The sequence below is a fragment of the Bubalus bubalis genome, chromosome 5 (genome assembly GCF_019923935.1).
Source record: "Bubalus bubalis isolate 160015118507 breed Murrah chromosome 5, NDDB_SH_1, whole genome shotgun sequence".
Classification (NCBI taxonomy): domain Eukaryota; kingdom Metazoa; phylum Chordata; class Mammalia; order Artiodactyla; family Bovidae; genus Bubalus; species Bubalus bubalis.
In genome coordinates this window covers 9,414,387-9,435,903 of record NC_059161.1, presented here as the reverse complement: position 1 = coordinate 9,435,903, position 21,517 = coordinate 9,414,387, and the positions used below count along the sequence as shown (strand labels likewise).

The following is a 21,517-nucleotide window of genomic DNA, read 5'->3' as shown; positions in this document are numbered from 1 at the left end:
CTCCTTTTCACACAGAGGAAAAGACAGTCTTAAGTTTTCTTTTGTTAATACAAGAGAAGATCTCAATCTTTAGACTTTTAATGTTACATCTTTTATAGCATTTCTTAGGTTACATTGATGTTTAATATTTTTCTCAAGGTAGAGCCCTTTTTTTTTTTTCACCCATTACTGATAATGCACCACTTTTTAAAAAATACTGCTTAAAGTGAAATGGAAAATTGTTAAATTCAATCTTTATTTTCATGGATTTTATTATTTCTTGGTATCATCATAGCTACAGGGTAACAAAAACCACTGAATTTCAGATTATGAAAACTGAGCTGCTCTTTTGTTTGTTTGTTTGTTTTTTGCAATTTTCTAAACATGTCTCGGAGAAGGCAATGGCAACCCACTCCAGTACTCTTGCCTGGAAAATCCCATGGACGGAGGAGCCTGGTGGGCTGCAGTCCATGGGGTCACTAGGAGTCGGACATGACTGAGCGACTTCACTTTCACTTTTCACTTTCATGAATTGGAGAAGGAAATGGCAACCCACTCCAGTGTTCTTGCCTGGAGAATCCCAGGGACAGGGAAGCCTGGTGGGCTGCAGGCTGCCGTCTATGGGGTTGCACAGAGTCGGACACGACTGACACGACTTAGCAGCAGCAAACATGTCTCAGTGGGCTTCCCAGGTGGCGCTTGTGGTACAGAACCTGCCTGCCAGTGCAGGAGACATAAGAGACGATGGTTCAATCCCTGGGTCGGGAAGATCCCTTTGGAGAAGGGATGGCTACCCACTTCAGTATTCCTGGGCTTCCCTGCTGGCTCAGCTGGTAAAGAATCCGCCTGCAATGCAGGAGACCTGGGTCCGATCCCTGGGTTGGGAAGATCCCCCCAAGGAGGAAATGGCAACCCACTCCAGTATTTTTGCCTGGAAAATCCCATGGACAGAAACGCCTGGCGGGCTACAGTCCATGAGGCCACAAAAAGTCAGACACAACTGAGCATCTAAGCCAAACATGTTTTAATATATTATGATTGATAGTTGCAAATATCCCAAGAGATGAGGACAGTTATTAGTATTTGCACTTAATAGATGAGCAAATTAGGATTCAGAGAGACTTAATATGGTTAAGAGAGCTTCTTAAGAGGGCTTAATTAAGAATTTAATTAAGAGAGCTCTGTCCTCTGGTGCTTTTTTCCTACTAAACAGGAAGAGAATGTGCTCGGCCACTTTAGGGAACCAGACCCAGTGAAAGCACTGTATTATTCCATCTCATTTCTTTCCTTATTGTGAATAAATCACACACACACTTGTAGAATGTATATTTAATAGTTTAAATAATAATTGTAAGTCAGAGCCCATGTAGTCCCCATCAGTTAGAAATAGAACACTGCAAAAATCACAGGACCCTGCTTCCTCTTCTCACATGCTTCTCCCTGATCAGAGCCTTAATATCGCCCAAAGGAAACCACTCTTGACTTTTGTGATAGTCACTTTTTGCTCTTCATAGTTTTACCATCTATGCCTCCCTAAAAATACACTGTTTAGTTTTGTGTTTACTGCTTTTGCTCAACATTGTACTGATGAGATTCGTCCATGTGGCTGCATGTTTTTTTCCTTTCATTGCTATTCCCATGTTCCTTGATGGCATTAGGGGATTGGGTCTAGTACTCCCTACTGGATACCAAAGTCCTCAGATGCTCAAGTTCTTTGTATAAAATGAAGCAGTTTTTGCATATACCTATGTATATCCTCCTATATACCTTTAATCTCTAGATTACTTATAATACCTAATATAATGTAAATACTATGTAAGTAGCTGTAAATAAAATCTAAATGCAGTGTAAATAGTTGCCCTTTCCATGCTCTGAAATGGATAAGAGCTTTGACATAAAAATTTTCTGTCTTGAGGGTATAGCTTTATAAGGGTCATAAATCGGTCTGAACCTGGGCCTTCTTCCAGGGATAGCATTTTGAGAATATTTCCTATTCCTTACATGGTTGTTACCCTGTTGAGGTTTTCTAGCTCTTCTTGAATCAGTCTTGATAATTTTTTTTCATGTAATTTTTTTTGCAGATTCATTAGTATCAACAAAAGGAGAACCTTTATAATTTGTAGTATGTCTATATTTAAAATTTTATCTTTGTTTTATTCTTACTATTGTGTTTATGTTTCCCTTTTCTTTATTAAACTTGTCAGCAGCATGGCTTTCTTACGCTTCAAGTGGTTGGTGCATTTATTTTTATTCTTCTGTTTAATAATGGAAGCACTTAAGGCTATTAATTTTCATCTCAGTGCAGGTTGGCCACATTCCATAAATTGCAACTTTTAGTGTTCCCTTTGCCATTAACGTGAAGTACACTTTTAAAGTCAGATTTACTGTGGTGTCATTTACTCCCTGAAACTTGTCCAGGTATCCAGTTCTAGATATGCAGTTTGAGTTTCGATAAATCTATACAGTTGTCTACCCACCACCACAGTTGTGATGCAGAACATTTTTCAGGTCACTCCAAAAAGTTTCTTCAGGCCCCTCTGTAGTCAGTTTTTTGCCTAACTCCTGACTCCCACTGACCAGATTTCTAGCCCTGTGAGTTTGCCTTTCCAAAATCTAAATGGATTTATATAATATGTAGCCTTTGGGGTATGGTTTCTTTGGCCTAGCATAATGCTTAACATCATTCATCCATATTGTTACGTGAATAGTTAGTTCATTCCTTTTTACTGCCCACTCCAGTGTTCTTGCCTGGAGAATCCCAGGGACCGGGGAGCCTGGTGAGCTGCCGTCTATGGGGTCGCACAGAGTCAGACACGACTGAAGCAACTTAGCAGCAGCAGCAGTATCCCAGTATATGAACCACAGTTTATCTGTTCACAACTTGATGGACATTTAAACTGTTTCCAGGTTTTTTTTTTTCTATTATAAATAAAATTCCTGTTGTACAGACCTTTATAGGACATTATTTGAGTATATACCTAGAAGTAGAATTTCCAGGTTATGTGGTAAATGTATGTTTAACTTTGTAAGAAACTGCCAAATTGTTTCCTGGAATAGCTGTACCATTTGGCGTAGTCACCGGCAGTGTCTGAGTTGCGGTTCTGTATCCTTGCTTGCACTTTCTATTGTATGGTTCTGTAGTTGTGCCTTTTGAATAATTGTGTAGTGCTATCCCACTGTGGTTTTAATTTGCATTTCCCTAGTGACAAGCGTGTTCAACCTTTTAGGTTTGTCATCACCAGATCTCTTCTTTGGTGAAGTGCGTATTCTAATCTTTTATGCTTTTTTTTTTTTTTTTTAAAGTTTTCTTCTTGTTTCTGAGTTCTCTCTATGTTCTAGATACAAATTCTTTATCAGATGTATATTTTGCAAATATTTCCTGCCAGTATGTGCCTTTAATGCAGTGCCTTTTAAATTTTTTTATTGTGGTAAAAGTCACATAATATAAAACCTACTATTTTAACTGAATTTAACTGTACAGTCCAGTGGCACTAAGTACATTCACACTTTTGTACAACTATCACAATCATCCATCTCCTAAAGTTTCACCTTTGTAACTGGATCTCTAATATAATAAGTATTTTTTGAAGATTTTTGTTTTCATGAAATCTAATTTATCATTTTTCATTCCTTTGGGGGATTTATTTTTGAGTTTTATCTAGGAAGTCTTTACCTAACCCAAAGTCACAAAGATTTTATCATATATTCTCTTCTAGAAATTTTATAGTTTTAAGTTTCATATGCATCACTGACTTGATGGACGTGAGTCTGAGTGAACTCCGGGAGTTGGTGAGGGACAGGGAGGCCTGGCGTGCTGCGATTCATGGGGTCGCAAAGAGTCGGACACGACTGAGCGACTGATCTGATCTGAGTCCGTTTTGAGTTGACTGTTGTGCAGTGTAACAGACCTGGGTTTGTTCCCTGTGTCGGGAATATCCCCTGGGTCCCCTGGAGAAGGGAATGGCTACCCACTCCAGCATTCTCGCCTGGAGAATTCCATGGACAGATGAGCCTGGCAGGCTACAGTCCATGGGGTCGCAAAGAGTCAGACACGATTGAGCGACTAACACTTTGACTTTTCATCACATATGGTGCAAGGTAGAAATCAAGATGTGTTTGGATAGCCATGTGTTCCAGCACAATTAGTTGAAAAGACTGTGCTTTCTCTTTGAGTTACCTCAGCATCTTTGTTGAAAATCAGTTGACCTTATCTGTATAGATCTATTTCTGGATTCCAATCTGTTCACACAGTTCTGATTTCTGTAGCTTGAAATCTATGTCTTGAAATCAGGTGGTGTGGGTCCTCTAGCCTTTGTATTTCTTCTTTATTTTGGAAGTTGTAGGTCTTTTGCCTTTCCTTGCCTTGCCTTGAATCAATTTGTCAGTTTCTGCAAAAAGTCTGCTAGGATTCTGATCGGCATTTGCATCTACAGATCAATTTGGAGAGAGTTGACATCTTCATAGTGCTGAGTTTTCTATGAACACGGCACATCTCTCCATTTATGTAGAGCTTCCTCTGTTTCTCATCAGTGGTTTTTAGTTTTCAGCATACAAATTTTGCACATATTCTGTATGGTATTCCTAGGTATCTCATGGTTTTGGTTATATCCTCAGGTTCCACATCTACAGATTCAACCAACCCCAGACTCAAAAGTATGAAAGAAAAAAAATCCCAGAAAGTCCCCAAAAGCAAAACTTGAACGTGCCACCTACAAATTTGCCAGCAACTAGTCACATAGCATTTACATTGTATTAGGTATTGTAGGTAATCGAAAGATGATGTAAAATGTATGGGAAGATGTGCACAGGCAAACACACCACTTTAGAGAAGGGACTTGAGCATCTGAAGACTTTGGTATCCACAGCAGTGCAGAGGGTCTTGGAACCCCTGCAGCTACTGAAGGTTGACTGTATTTTAAATCATTTCGTTCTTTTAATTTCCTTGAGAGCTGTTTTGATTTCCCCTTTGGCAATGGAATTAGTTTTGGTTTACATCCATTGTCTCATATAGATAAACAGAAAAACAAAGAACTTTTTTTTTGCTTGTGAGGGTAACTCTTAGGATTTCCTCTAACAGTTTTCCTGTGTGTCACGCAGCGGCGCTAGCTGCAGTCACCATGGTGTGCATTATACCCCTAGTATTTACTTTTCTTATAACTGGAAGTTTCTGTTTTTAAAGTGATAAGCTTTTTATATTTGTTGATGGAATTTTTGTTGTTGCTAACCTCTTGTTCAGTTCAGTCGCTCAGTTGTGTCCGACTCTGCGACCCCATGGACTGCAGCACGCCAGGCCTCCCTGTCCATCACCAACTCCCAGAGTTTACTCGAACTCATGTCCATTATTAATTCCTAATTTTTAAAGTTTCTTTGCAGCCCAGTGTAGGGTCACTTTTTATAAACAGTTCATGGAATTTGAAAAGAAGGTATATTTTCTATATAATGTAATATATTAGATAATATAGTTATATAATATATATGTATTATGTATTGATGTTATATATTATTAACATTTATTTCAGTATAAAACCATATGAAATCTGTATAGTCAGATTTACATCTTTGGACTTAATCTGAATCTTTTTTAGTAGTATAACATGACTTATTTACAGCTCTTGATGTAACTTCCTTCCTCTTATTTTAGACTGTTTATAACGTGTCCTTTTTGTGTCTTTTGTTTCATTACTTTGCTTTGTTATTTTGATCAGGTTTTCTTTGTTTATTCTCTAGTGAATTAAAGAGACTTTGACATGGTAATTAAACATTATTCTTACTCTGCCTACCTCTATACTTAATATATTAATGTAAGAACTTGTGTATCTCTATTCAGAATGAAAAGTATGGTGGTTGATATGTTGCAAATTTTGGCAGGCTTAAGTACTCTTTTCTACTCCCCTTCATTCCCTCCCCTTCTCTTTTGTGTTAAGATAATCTGGAATGTAAATACCAGTTACTGTTTTTTTTTTAATACTATGTAATTTCTTTTTTGTAGTAAGTTTTTTCATAATATTTCCATTGAATTTCACAACCACACGAATGGTCACTTAAGTGTTAACTGTTTTGTTGATTTCACAGCTTACTAGTATTTCTTCAGTATACCCCATGTTCTCTGGAGTTTTTTGTTCTGATTTATCTCTTTCTTGTGGCTTTTTTCATTAGTTGTTTTTAATTGAAAATATGTATTTTTGAATATTTGTCTCTCCCACAAAGAATTTTTTCCTGAAACCTGATTTTAATTAAATGGATATGATCAAACGATCATTTTTTTCAAAGTGTGGTGTATTTTTTGAAAATATTAAAATACAGCAGGAGAATGTTCTAATGATTTAATCTTTACAGTGTAATAGCTTGTTGATTTCAAATTTGAATTTTGCTCTTAGTCACCAAAAATAATTATTTTTCTTCTAGGTCTCCCTCTTCTTTCTTCAGTCTTTCCTTCTTTTCTTCCTCATAGCCAGTCTTAGCTCTTGAAATACCAAGCTCTCAAAAAAGCTTGATTTTTGAGTTTTGGTATTTCCAATGCAAATTTATTCTGTTCTATGGCTACTTTTACTGGTGTGTTGGTAGGTATTATAATTTCCACCTGTAATCAAATATTCCAGCTTTAAAAGAAGTACCTTCATTCTGAATGTTTTAAAAACCTGAAGGAAGGAAGAGCTTAAAATCAAGGCCCAAGAATAGTGTATTCTTGTTAAGGTTGTCAAAAATAATTTCATAGGAACAAAGATAGTTTTTCACATGTTTATATTTTTCTTTGGATTTTTAAAAATTTTATTTTTAATTGGAGGGTAATTCGCTTTACAATATTGTGTTAATCTCTGCCATGTGAAGAGTGAAAGTGTTAGTTGCTCAGTTGTGCCCCACTCTTTGCAACCCCATGGACTGCACATATGATGGGGAGGGAGGGGAGGACGGGGAAGCCTGGCGTGCTGCAGCCCGCAGGGTTGCAAAGAGTGGGACACAACTGAGCGACTGAACGACAGCAGTGTCTTTGACACAGTACATGCATTTTTAATTGAAGTGTAGTTGACATGCAATGTTATGTTAGTTTCAAATGTATCCCAGTGATTCAACATTTAAATACTTTATGAAAGGATCATCACGATAAATCTGATAACCATTTGTCCTCATTCAGGGTTACTGTAGTATATTCACCAGATTTCTTATGCTGTACCTCACATGCCGTGACTTTTTTTTTTTAATGACTGGAAGTTTGTACCTCTTAATCCCCTTCACAGAGTATTTTTCATGTGGCATGTCTCTTTAAGGATTATAAACTGCCATGCCTTTCTAGAACACATCCCTGGTGGCCAGTCCCATACCAGAGTAGAGGAGAAGCCCCCACTTAGGAGCTGACCCAGAAAACAGTAAATCAGGACAGAGCCTCAGTTGAGCAGTGAGTTAAACCAGCCTAGAGAGAGAGAAATCCAGACCAGATAGTCAGTGACAATAACAGCGGTGGTGTGTGAGAAAGGGGCCTTCATTTGAAGAATCAGATTTTTCCTTTTGGTTGGTATGAAAAACAGTCCTGGTAAGAACAATGTTTAATAGGTAACATCCTTGAAACAGAGACTTTACCAGAGTTTATCATTGAAATATGACTGATGTGCTATCTCTAGGGAGCTTTGATGAGCTCAGTTAATTACTACTTTGAATTAATTGGACCTTTAAGACCAGTATGTCATTACAGAGAGCCTTTTAGAAATCCAGTACTGTGCAAAGTGACACTAATTAGAAGATGACATTGTAAATAATTCTAATAAGATTTTCTAATGTTTTGTTCAATTTTTTAAATGATAATTTTTTGTTCTTTAAAACTTTTAGTATCATCTTACATAACATGTCTCTCTTACCTTCTTGATTATCCCAAAAGGTTAATCGTTCTCTTATACATAGAGCATGTCATAATATATAATTTTGAATTTTTGTAAATACAGGACATAGCCTCTGGGGCTATTTGATTGAGAATTTTATTCCTAGATACAAACAGTACAAGGCAAACCAGTTAAGGCAATAAAAAGTGGATAAGTGGAAGTGGTCTCAGTATTTGAATAAATAAGTTATAACTGTAATTTACCTAATAACAATCACCGTTTTTAAAAAAAGCTTTCTTTTGAACTTCAAAAAAGCATCTCTATCTGCTTGTATTTCTTCATCCCCTACTCTGTCAGTAACACACTTGGATATAATTCTGTCCCCTTACTCCTTTGCTTAGTTACTTAAAAGATCACCAGTGTTCTTCTTAATGCTAAACCCAGAGCCTTTTTCTGCCTTGCCCCTCTTTCCTTTGGGTCCGTATGACACCGTCAGCCTCTCCCGTCTCTGGCTTCTTTGGGCCTCACTGTCCTCACTTGCTTTTCCCACTCTCTGAACTGTAGCTTCTCGAGATTCTTCACTGCTCCCTTTCCTCAGAGTTGAAGCTTTTGAGTTGAGTTCCGTCTACGTGCTTTCTTGCATTTACTCTCTGCCTCTCTGAGGGCTTCCCTTAACCTCAGCCGGTACATCCTCTAACAATTGAGCCCACTTACCTGAGCTCAGTTGCTCTCCAGCACAGTAGCTTAAAGAGGTTATGAGGGCTCTTTTGTCTCTTGGTAGCTGTTTGATCTTACAGATGATATATGTCACCTCCTTATATTTTAAATTTCACTTCCTTTCTTTTAATGCCAATACACTCATGTGTCAAAATTCAGATGCTCTAAAAGGCTATCTGGACTTCCCAGGTGGCTAGTGATAAAGAATTTACCTGCCAGTGTAGGAGACGCAGGAAACGCAAGATTGATCCCTGGGTCTGCAAGATCCCCTGGGGAAAAATGGCAACTCATTCAGTTTTTTGCCTGGAGAATCTCACGGACAGAGGAGCCTGGCAGACTACAGTCCATGGGGTTGCAAAGAGTCAGACATGACTGAGCACAGCACACAGCAGTAGCAAAAGGCTATATATATAGTAAAGTATTTCCCACCTTTCTGCCATCCAGTCAGCTCCTTTGCCCGGTGGCAACCAGTGTCTAATTTCTTATATGTTTTTCCAGAGATATATAAATTCTGTGTAAATCTTTACCCCCATTTTACAGACAAAGAAGTTGAGACTCAAAGATTTCAATAATTGGCTCAGATCACGGAGATGGTAAGTGGCAGAGCCAGAATTCTAATGCAAGTCTTCCAGTTAAAAATCTGCTGCATCTCATATTCCAAATGCCCGGTGGATATTGCTTTTTGGATTTCAAATCTCCTCCTATTTTCTGTTCTTACGCAAACATTCATTTATCCACATAAATTCTTATGTCTTTGTAAATGGAATCAACATTCTCTGGTCATCAGTTTTTAAATGTTGTAATAATAATTGAATCCTTCTTATTCATTCCCTCATGTACAATCTCCTTCCAAGTGTCTCTCATATTCATCCTCTGTTCTCTACTCCTGCTACTGGGTTCTAGCTCAGGCCATCACCAGTAAATGATTCACTGGATTACTGCCATAAACTATAGGATGGCTCCTTAGCTCTCAACTTTCTTTGTTAACTTGTTCTGTTTACCATTGCCAGAATAATCTTCCCATCACTTTAGATGACTTTATTCCTCTCCAGTGGCTTCATTTTTTCTTTCTCATCCTGTTTAAATTATTCTGCCTAACTTTCAAAGCTCTCTAATCTGGCCTAATCTTCCCTACTCAATATTTCTCTCTCTTAGCCTTTATCCCTTTTGCATACATCTCCTCTTACCACAAAGAAGCACTTCATATTCTGGCCTTACTGACCCAGTGCTTCTTTATATCACCGAGACTGGCTTCCCTTCCATTACCAAAACCTACTTTGTGTTTCAAGTCCATTTCCTTGCTTTCCACAGTAGTGTTTGCTGCTGATGGTGTTCTGTTATTAACTAAGTTTTTCTTTCAATTGAAAAAGTATTGCATGCACATGATATATATATTTTAAAAAAGCAGTTCATAGGTACACAGTGAGCAAAATATAAGCGTCTTCCATCTCTTCCCTCAGGTGTCCTCTGTAGAGGTGATCACTGTTACTAGTTTCTTAGGTATCCATCCTTCCTGAACTTCTTCATCCACATGCAAGCATGTGTATGTCCCATCTTTTTTCTGTACAAATGAAAATAATACTCTATCATGTTAAGAATTTTTTATCACTTAAGAGTCTATCTTGGAGAACATCTCATATTAGCACACAGATCTACTGTATTCTTTTACCAGCTATGTAGTACTCTCTCTCTATTCCCAGTACTCCATCAATGGAAGTTAGAGTTGCTTCCAGTATTTTTACTGCTGCTGTTTATATTGCTACATTGACTAGTTTGTTTAAAAGAAAAAAAAGGTTGCCTCTGTGGACATAAATTTCCAAAAGAGGAATTTAAGTGCTGGAAAATGTTTTGTATTTAATGCCAGTTACCAGTCAATGAGATTTACACCCTTTGCCTTTCTATCAGGGCTTCGCAGGTGGCTCAGTGGTAAAGAAACTGCTGCCAGTGCAGGAGATGGGGATTTGATCCCTGGGTCATTAAGATCCCCTGGAGTAGGAAATGGCAGCCCAGCCCAGTATTCTTGCCTGGGAAATCCCAGTGGGCTACAGTCCATAGGCTCACACGCAGTTGGACATGACTTGGCAGCTGAGCACACACACATGCACCTTCTGTCAACGGTGTGGTAGGGGCTTGTGCCCCATACTCTTCAGTGTTATGGATTATTAAATTTTAATCTTGGCCAATCAGATTGGTGAAAAACAACTCTAATTTTAATTTAAAATTTCAAATTATGAATGAAATTTTAAAATATTTGTATAAATTTTTTCTGTGAACTACTGATTTTTCTTTTTGTTTGCCTATTTATTAGTAAGAACTTTAATATAAAGATTGTTGGACCTTTGTTGACTTTACATGATATGAATTTTTCTTCCAGTTTTGCCAATTATCATTTTATGTTTTCTTTTCCCTTGTTAACTCTTCATACTTTTATAGTTTCTTTTGATTTGCCATAAAAAAAGAAAAAAAAATCAAGTTTTATTTTTTCCAGGTGACTGGCCAGTTGACCTTGAACTGTTTATTACCTGGTCTCTCTGATTTGAAATACCATTATCATGTATTAAATTCTTTGTGTAATTGAATCTGTTTCTGGGACCAGTTCTCTTTTGGTTTCTATGAAATAGGAAAAATTTATTTCTTCAAATTTATCATATATTTTAATGTTTGATAAGGCTTGTTTTGTCTGTCATTATACTTTGTCAGAATGTTCTGCATATTTTCTCGTTTTTATTTTTCCATATGATCTTTAGATAAAGGTTATCTAAGTTCTCCCCTCCCCCCAAGATTTTATTGACATTTTTACTGGGGTCATATTAAAATTATTGTTTAACTCTTTGTGAAATTTAATTTTTTATTGTTTCCCTAGCCTTTCAGTTTTGTTCATCTTCTGAAACTTTGTGAGAGAATGGGAATTAGTTTAACAGGACAGTTATTTGACCATATGTATATTGTTACAGAGTCATAAGAGTAAATATCCAGGATGAGCCAACACTCACTATGCTAGCCAACGGTCACTAACATATTCAGGGTTAACTGCAGTGAGAGAAGAGCTAGCACCTTGATTCTAGTAATGCATCAGAGCACCTAGGTAAGGGGTAGAGGAAGTGACCTGAAATGGAGAACAGAGAGACAGCCCACTTACTTATTAGCTAGATAGAATGCTACACACACACACATATTCATTTATGTTTAGCTAATGTTCATATCTCTTAGATAAGGTAAATATGTTGGAACTTCTGCTTGTGAGAAGTAAGCAGTACATAACTGATAATAACCTTAATAAAAAGTTCATCATGACTTTTTTTAACAGACTGTATTTTTTCGAACATGTATAGATTTACAGAAAAATGGAGAAGGTAGTACAGAGAACTCCCACATACCCACAACCAGTTTCCCCAGGTATTGATGTTTTACATGAGTATGGTAGGTTTGTTAAAAATCAGTGAATCAGTATTGAAACATTATTATTATTAACCAAAGCTCATCCTCTGTTCTGACCCCTTCAGCTTTTACCCAGTGTCTTTTTTTGTTGCTGTTGTTCCAGATCCATCTAGGATACAACATTATATTTACCTAACATGTCTCCTTAGGTTCCTCTTGGCTGTGGCAAGTTTGACTGAAGTATTTTCTTGTGGAAGAAAGATACAGTTTCTCTGAAAGCTGGAACATTTACAATGAGTAGACAGTTTTAAGGCATATCAATGTTTTAACTTCTGTGTTCCTTTCTCTTTTGCATTTCAGGCACTCTGTGAATGTGCCCTGCAGACTCCTTATGACAGCTTGAAACTTGGGATGCTGTCTGTCCTTGCCACGCTGTCAGGGACCATTGCCGTCAAACATTACTTCAGCATAGCTTCAGGTAAAGAGAAGAAAGATGATATATGGATAACATGCTATTAATCTTTTATTCGCGTCATGTTTATATTTCAATTTAAAGCTTTAGAATCAAGAAAGGTTTTAGTTTCTTACTGTTACATGTTAGTAATTTCTTAAAAAATGATTTCTTAAGTAATTCCTAAAATAATAAAATCTTGCATCCTTGATCTTAACTCAAGGTTATAGTTTTTCTGGATTTGCCCTTTTTTGCATTGTTATGTGGATGAAATAATATTTTTGAGAGTGCTTAAAATAGCTGGTTTGCTTTTGTATGTCTCTGACTTAAATTGCCCTTTGGATTTAAGTATATTTCAAAGGCCAAGTGGTGGTGAATTTTAAAAGCAAATGTCATATGCTTCCTTTTACGCATATGTTATCCTTCTGGAAAATGATTAAAATAAAATTTTGCCTCAGTTCAATAATGCTTTCCTACTTGCCTGTTCAAAATGATTTAACTCCAAAATGCCTTTATTAATGCCTCATGAGAAGCTTGCTTATATAACACACTTAAGCTTAAAGGTTTTTGTTGTTTGAATGCAAGTTTTGTAGGATCTCTATTGCTTCCTTTTCTAGTTCAGTTCAGTTCAGCCGCTCACTTGTGTCCAACTCTTTGCAAGCCCATGGACTGCAGCATGCCAGGCCTCCCTGTCCACCACCAACTCCCAGAGTTTACTCAAATTCATGTCCATTGAATCGGTAATGCCATCCAACCATCTCATCCTCTGTTGTCCCCTTCTCCTCCTGCCTTTAATCTTTCCCAACATCAGGGTCTTTTCCAATAGTCAGTTCTTCACATCAGGTGACCAAAGTGTTGGATCAGCATCAGTCCTTCCAATGAATGTTCAGGACTGACTTCCTTTAGGATAGACTGGTTGGATCTCCTTGCAGTCCAAGGGACTCTCAAGAGTCTTCTCCAGTACCACAGTTCAAAAGCATCAGTCTTCGGCATTCAGCGTTCTTTATAGTCCAACTCTCACATCCATACGCGACTACTGGAAAAACCATTGCTTTGACTAGATGGACTTTGTTGGCCGAGTAATATCTCTTCTTTTTAATATGCTGTCTAGGCTGGTCATAACTTTTCTTCCAAGGAGCAAGTGTCTTTTAATTTCATGGCTGCAGTTACCATCTGCAGTGATTTTGGAGCTCCAAAAAATAAAAGTCTGTCACTGTTTCCTCTGGTTCCCCATCTATTTGTCATGAAGTGATGGGACCAGATGCCATCAGTTCAGTTCAGTTCACTTGCTCAGTTGTGTCTGACTCTTTGCGACCCCATGAATTGCAGCACGCCAGGCTTCCCTGTCCATCACCAACCCCCGGAGTTCACTCAAACTCATGTCCATCGAGTCGGTGATGCCATCCAGCCATCTCATCCTCTGTCATTCCCTTCTCCTCCTGCCCCCAATCCCTCCCAGCATCAGAGTCTTTTCCAATGAGTCAACTCTTCGCATGAGGTGGCCAAAGTACTGGAGTTTCAGCTTTAGCATCATTCCTTCCAAAGAACACCCAGGACTGATCTCCTTTAGAATGGACTGGTTGGATCTCCTTGCAGTCCAAGGGACTCTCAAGAGTCTTCTCCAACACCACAGTTCAAAATCATCAATTCTTTGGTGCTCAGCTTTCTTCACAGTCCAACTCTCACATCCATACATGACTACTGGAAAAACCATAGCCTTGACTAGACAGACCTTTGTTGGCAAAGTAAAGTCTCTGCTTAGTTTTCTGAATGTTGAGCTTTAAGCCAGCTTTATCACTCTCCTCTTTCACTTTCATCAAGAGGCTCTTTCATTCTTCTTCACTTTCTGCCATAAGGGTGGTGTCATCTGCATATCTGAGGTTATTGATATTTCTCCCAACAATCTTGATTCCAGCTTGTGCTTCATCCAGCTCAGTGTTTCTCATGATGTATTCTGCATATAAGTTAAGTAAGCAGGGTGACAATATACAGCCTTGACATGCTCCTTTCCTGATTTGGAACAAGTCTGTTGTTCCATGTCCAGTTCTAACTGTTGCTTTCTGACCTGCATACATCTTTCTCAAGAGGCAAGTCAGGTGGTCTGATATTCCTGTCTCTTTAAGAATTTTCCACAGTTTGTTGTAAATAGTCAATAAAGCAGAAGTAGATGTTTTTCTGGAACTCTCTTGCTTTTTCAATGATCCAACAGATGTTGACAGTTTGATCTCTGGGTCCTCTGCTTTTTCCAAATCCAGTTTGAACATCTGGAAGTTCAGGGTTCATGTACTGTTGAAGCCTTGCTTGGAGAATTTTGAGCATTACTTTACTAGCATGTAGTTAGTTATTCTGAATTGAATTAATTAAGGAACTGCATTATGCATTTGTCTTTCTTATGGCTTCACAGCATATAAACTCACTTATTGGGTAAAGGAAATTCCCCACCATATAGGTCTTGGTAGGAAGCTATAAAGACCTGATGCTCTATTGCCAAGGCTCCTGCCATCTAGGGTGCACACAGCGGTCTGGACTCAACTAATCATTTTCATACTGGAGAATAAATTGGGAGGCAGTGACAGCAAGAAGTGGTGATATCTGAGAATCCATTCTGATGATACAGCAATGACCACAGCAGTATCCAGTTTCCAGGGTGCACTGTAGCAGGGATGTTTGCCGTATCTGGTCCTTTGGCAGCAACATAAGCCGTGGCAGCAAGCAACAGTAACAGCGGTGATCATGTCTTCCCTGGGCTAATTCCATGCATGGTTTGGGCTGTAGCCTTTGGTTGGTCTCTAGCCTCAGCTTATTCCTATCCATCTTTTGAACTTAGTTTTCCAGCCTTTTCAATAATTGTGTGAGGTACCTCTGTATTAGTTATCTATTGCTACATAATACATCAGAACTCTGTGGCTTGAAACCACAGTTGTCTGCCATCTTGACCAGATTGGATGGTCTGAGATGGCCTCATTCACCAGCTACAGGTCGCAAAGACTTTCACCTGAGGCACCATGGTTCTCCTCCATCTGACTCTTTGGCAGTCCAGCTTGGGCTTGTTGACATCACGTTCTTAGTGTTCTGCTGCCGCCGCCAAGCCGCTTCAGTCGTATCTGACTATGTGATCCCATAGACGGCAGCCCACCAGGCTCCTCTGTCCCTGGGATCCTCCAGGGAAGAACACTGGAGTGGGTTGCCATTTCCTTCTCCAGTGCATGCTTGCATGCTAAGTTGCTTAAGTCATGTCTGACTCTTTGCGACCTTAGGCACAGCAGCCCACCAGGCTCCTCTGTCCACGGGATTCTCTAGGCAAGAATACTGGAGTAGGTTTCCATTCTAGCAGCACCCAAAAGAAGGCAAGCCACCAACATATAAGCACTCTTTTAGTCTTTTGCTTGCACATGTTTTTTAATGTCTCATTGGCCAAAGCAAGTCGCATGGCCAAGCCCAGATAGGTGAAGAAATAAACACCTGCTGATGCAAGGAATTGGAAAATTACATTGCAAAGGGGCATGCCTACAAGAGATGAGAGAGGTTATCACAGCCTTTCTTTTAAATCAGCAATTTAAAAAAATCAATGATCTACTTATACTCATTGTGTTTTCAATGAATTCTTCTTTCTACATAAATCAGCCACTCTCAGTTTATTGTTGTTCTGTCACCCAGTTGTGTCTGACTCTTGGCAACCCCTTGGACCGCAGCACGGCAGGCTTCCTTGTCCTACTCCATCTCCCAGAGTTTGCTCAGACTTGTGTCCATTGAGTCAGTGATGCCATTTAAACATCTCACGCTCTGTTGCCCCTTCTCTTGCCCTCAATCTTTCCCAGCATCAGGGACTTTTCCAGTGAGTCGGCTGTTCGCATCAGATGACCAAAATAATGGAGGTTCGCCTTCAGCATCAGTCCTTCCAATGAGTATTCAGGGTTAAGTTCCATTAAAATTGATTGGTTTGATCTCCTTGCTGTCCAAGGGTCTTTAAGGAGTCTTCTCCAGCTTGCAGTTAATATCCTTGGCCGCTGTCACACACTGAAAGAGCAGCCGTAGGCAAAATATTAATTTCATCTTGCAGTTTATAGGCACCCTCCCATACAAGGTCTTCTGTACAAGTGCCTTTTCAGTGGGGCACGTGCACAGAAGTTACAGGTATGGGATCTGAGGCTCACAGGGTTTCAATGGCGTGTCCAAGGTCACATACCTGTGAAGCACCCGAGCCCAAGGGCTCTGTCTCGGGATTCTTTGCTATACTAAACTGACCTAGATGCAAGATGTCTTTCTTTTTCTTTACTTTCTAATTCCAAAGACCTTTGTAAGTGTGTCAAGATATAACATTCAAGCACTTCACAAGCTAGATATTTTCTTTGTCCTTGTGTTTGAATTTTGTTAAATTGTAGTTTGTATATGGAATTAAGCAAAAGACTTAAATAACCACACTAGGTAGTGCTCACAAGAAATAAATGTCAGGTATTTTCTAAAGTCAGATTATTTCCATAACTAATAGTGAATATTTAAGTATATTTTCATTGATAAGAATTTTAGTATAACCAGATAAACAGTTTGTAAAACAGACTTAAATTTAGTGTGTCTAAATTATCCCTAACAAAATGGGCTTTAAGCGTGTAAGATATTCAGTATCACACATACCTAAGAAAAATGGAAATTAAAGCAACACTGAAATATTTTTCTAATCCATCAGTTTGGCAAAGATTCAGAAGTTTGATAATATGTTGTGTTGACAAGGGTGTGGCTAATCAAGAGCTACTCTCATTCACTGCTGGTGGGAATGTAAATTGTTAAACTTCAGCATAGGTAATTTGGAAGTACTCATCAAAATTATAAGTGAAAAACATAGAGAAATCCCACTTCTTGGAATTTATCCTACTAATTTAGTCTCACATTTGAGAAATGATATGTACATGGTTATTCATAGCATCATTAATGTAGTAGCAAAATATTGTCCATTGTTGGAGATGGAGTAGCATAAGAAGGTCCATCAATAGGGAACTCATTAAAGAAATGATGATACATAACTGCAATAGCAATCAGTGCAGCTTACTAAAAAGAATATATGGCATGGAATAGTCTCCATGACGTAATGTCTGGGGGAAATAAAGCAGGATGCGCAGCAGTGTATAAAACAGGAAAAAAGAAAGGATTTTGCTTACAAATGTGTACACTCTTTAGAATGATACGCAAGAAATATAACCTTAGGTGGTTGAGGAAGACTTTTCACTCAGTAACTTTTTACCTTTTTCCTACTATTGGTTGAACTTTTCGAATCAAGTAAATTTATCTTAGTAAATTATTTCTAAATAAAAAAGCTAAAAATAATAATTTTATCCCTGAAACAATTGACATAGAAAAATGCTCACAAATATTATATTTTTAAGGCAGAATATTGACAGTATCTACTTATTCTGATTATGAATTTTAAAACTGTATGCATAGGGGAAAAGATGTTTTAAAGTATACAGAAAGCTAATTAAAAGGTTATGCTGGTTTGTGAGTTTAGAGACTTTTTTTCCTGTTTTTGCCCCCAAGTTTTCTTTGACATCTCAATGAGAAAAAAAGAGAAAAGCAAGTTCAAAACATACTTGTAAATTTATAGATGAGTTGTCATTGTCCATGTTACATGTACAAGGGAAAGAATGGAGAAAATTACAATTTCCATTGTTTTGTGAAAAAAAATCATCGTTCATCTTTCACATGTTTTGCCTGTTGCAAAACCACTGAGGCTTTACCTACACTAGTAGTTTTATGTCAAACTGGAAATCAGTAAAGTGACCATATGTCCCAGACCACCTGGGGTAGTCTTGGTTTATGCCTGTTGTTATTAGTAACAGTGTCCCCTTCAAACCTCAGAAAGTGTGATTGCCCTCGGTGTAAAAGGCAAGGTTATAGTTGATAGGAATCATGGAAAAATAAACAGGGCAGAGAAGGACAGGAATGAAAGACCCTGCTGAGAAGTTGAATTAGCTTTAATCTTCAGATTCTTCTTGATGCTAAACTCACCTATAACTGAGACCTTCTCTGCTATAAATAAAAACATTCACAGCATAAACCTTATGTTACAGAATTTCAAGTGTGATTTTTAACTATAGGCTAGAACTTAACGTATAAAGCACAAAGCTGGTGCATAACTAACAAGTTTATATGACCTCAGTGGCAAGATGCTTAAGATCTTTAGACTTCAATTTCTTCTGTAAAAATAGTGTTGAATCAGAAGATCTCCAAGTCCTCGCTAGCTCTAAAATCATAAATTCTTACATAAACCTTTTGCAGTATAATTATATGCCAGCAATTGAGGTGGGAACAGCAAACTTAAAATTTTTGTTTCTCTTTTCTCTCCTCTCTTGAATGAAAGGTTTTTATCTGACAAGAAGCCCTGTAATGATTCTGTTTTAATGAGAATTCATTTGAATGTCCAAGATACAATCTTGGATTTTGCTGTGTTTCTTAGTCAATTTTTATTAAGATTTGGGGAGGGACTATTATGTTAATTTTAGATCTTAATCATTACACAACTACTTAACATATACTTATTCTAAGTATGTGAACAGGAGAAAAAGGGATGGTTTTGTATATTGATCATAGGGTAGAGGTAGAAAATTTTGTTGCAGTTCATTGTTAGAGATTTTCTCTTGAAAATGATAAAAAATGAACCTATAAAATGAACTGCTTTTGAACCGTGCAAATTAATTAAATCTTCCCTACTTTTCTTTGTTGTTTAGGAAATGTGGGTTCATCCCCTAGATCCTCTGATTTAGTCAAATTAGCCCAAGAGTGCTGTTACCATAGTAACAGGGGCATTGCAGCTCATGGAGTGAGAGTCCTAACTAATATAACTGTATCTTGTCAAGAAAAAGGTAAGTTTGATCAAGACTGATATTATGTATGAACTTTTAGATTGGAGTTTCACCAGAGTCCTATTTGTATTTCTTTTTTTAATCCCTTATTATTTTTAGGCTGTGTGCTTTTATCTATTAGTCACCTCCTCCTGAATGTTCTGAGGGCAGATTTTCTCAAGACTACTTAATTCTTTGGGAAAACAAAATGAGGACCTTGGGATTGGGAGTGCAGAACTGAAAGGTTTTCTGGAGCACTGCCCATCTCCTCCTGTTGCTTTACCTTTGTACATATGGTGCTATGGATAGAGACTGCTTATAACAATCCAGTGATTATCAGTTTGTTCACTTGTTTAAAAAAAAAAAAAAACTAGAAAATTTAGGGGAGAAAAAGCATATGAAGTTATTGAGAGGCTAAAGTAACAAATAGTTTTCACCTGGAGGGCAAATGAATTAACAGAGCAATGTAAATTAAATTGTCATGGAATTTATCTCTAGGTATCTATAGCATTAAATGACTTGCATAGTCAAGAAGGATGTGCATAGAAAATACTGCATATATTTTATTGTATTCTTAACATCTTTTGACCTAAAGAAATTCGTGCTGGTGTTCAAACACAGGAATGCACTCGGGATGTCTCATCTGTTTCAGTGCTTATTTTGATCTTTATTAAGGATCAGCAGTCCCTCGTATCCCCACTAGGCTTCAGCACTGCTTGTGACTAGTACCTTTGTTTTCCCAGCACCTTGATCTTCACCAGACATTGTTTGCCAAGCTCTTACACTGACTCAAAAGGCATTTAATTTGTTTGTTCATTCTGATTTCAATAACTCAATTTTTGGCATAGTAATAAGTATTATCTACCACGTAACACAGAAAACTGCTCTGTATTCTCAAAGCTGACATATATTAATATTAACCTAAATGTGGTTTTATATATATGTATACACACACACACACACACACACACACACACAGAACTTGAGAAATTTTAGCTCAAAAGTAGTGAAAAGATGATATAGTACTGGTATTACATGAGACATATAAAGGGTTCATTTCTTTATGATCTGACTTAAAACACTAGTAAGATAAAGTGGGATCTCGATTATTTCTAGAAAGCATTTCTACTTCAATGAGAAGGTTGCATCCTAGGTAAAAATGGACCTGCATAATGTTAGACTAGTTTGGAAAATTTGACACACACCATGTCGATACATGGTTTGCTGTTCTTAGTATTCTTCTTAGCTAAGCTGTTTTGTATTTTCTTGTCCTGAATGTTTTTTCTTCTGTGTGCATTCTGTGTGTGTGTATGTAATCTTCTCTACTTGACCATTAAAAACACAGTATTTTTCCTCTAGACCTTTTGGCACTGGAACAAGATGCTGTCTTTGGCCTGGAATCCCTTCTGGTGCTTTGTAGTCAAGATGATAGCCCAGGTGCTCAAGCCACTTTAAAGGTGAACACCAGCTATTTTAATATAATGCCTGTTTTCATTGCCGGAAGTGTAGATTGCCAGTCTCTCTGTAAAGGGTCAGATAGTAAATATTTTAAGCTTTGCAGACAATGCACTTTTTGTCACAGCTACTCGGTTCTGCTATTATAGGGAAAAAAATAGCCATGGACATGTATTTTTTTTTTTTTTTTTTTTTTAAGGGAAGGGTTAATGGTATGACTGTGTTCTGGTAAAATTTTATTTGCATAAACAGGCAGGATTTGGTCCAAGTGCAAGAGTTTGTCAACCTCTGGCTTAAACAAATATTTGCCCTTGATCTTCACTTTCAAAGCTAGTATTTTGACTGTTGTTATTCCAAAAGACAGATGAAGTAAAAATTTGACTTTGGCCTATTTTGCCATCAGTTGAAAGTATTTATTAAGTTGTAATAGATATTTATGATGGTCCTAGATAATGTAGGACTTCCCTGGTGGCTCAGACGGTAAAAGCATCTGTCTACAATGCGGGAGGCCCAGGTTCGATCCCTGGGTTGGGAAGATCCCCTGGAGAAGGAAATGGCAATCCACTCCAGTACTATTGCCTGGAAAATCCCATGGACAGAGGAGCCTGGTAGGCTACAGTCCATGGGGTCGCAAAGAGTCGGACACGACTGAGCGACTTCACTTTCACTTAGATAATGCAAAGCAAAGTTAAACAGACAGAGCTCCTGTACTTTTGCAAGGTTTATAATCTGGGGTAACACTGATAAGGTCACAAAGAACTAATGAAATTACTGCAGCGCAACTTGTAACTGTGTGCGTGTGTATTAGTTTATACAGTTTAGAAGCCCTAGTGGTAATCCACTCACCTAGCTGTCATCTTAGAGATAGTTAAACATTTTAAGGTGAAATGAGA

The 21,517-nt window shown here is 37.9% G+C and overlaps 1 protein-coding gene across 2 annotated transcripts in view; it reads left to right on the top strand.

Annotated features, from left to right (window-relative positions):
- Positions 1-21,517, top strand: part of INTS7 (integrator complex subunit 7) — an 88,500-nt gene that overhangs the window by 40,826 nt on the left and 26,157 nt on the right. For both annotated transcript variants that reach the window (XM_025285434.3, XR_003109359.3), the window contains exons 8-10: positions 12,246-12,363; positions 19,056-19,190; positions 20,529-20,626. In XM_025285434.3, the coding sequence (XP_025141219.2) occupies positions 12,246-12,363; positions 19,056-19,190; positions 20,529-20,626 (351 nt within the window). The remainder of the gene's footprint in view (positions 1-12,245; positions 12,364-19,055; positions 19,191-20,528; positions 20,627-21,517) is intronic.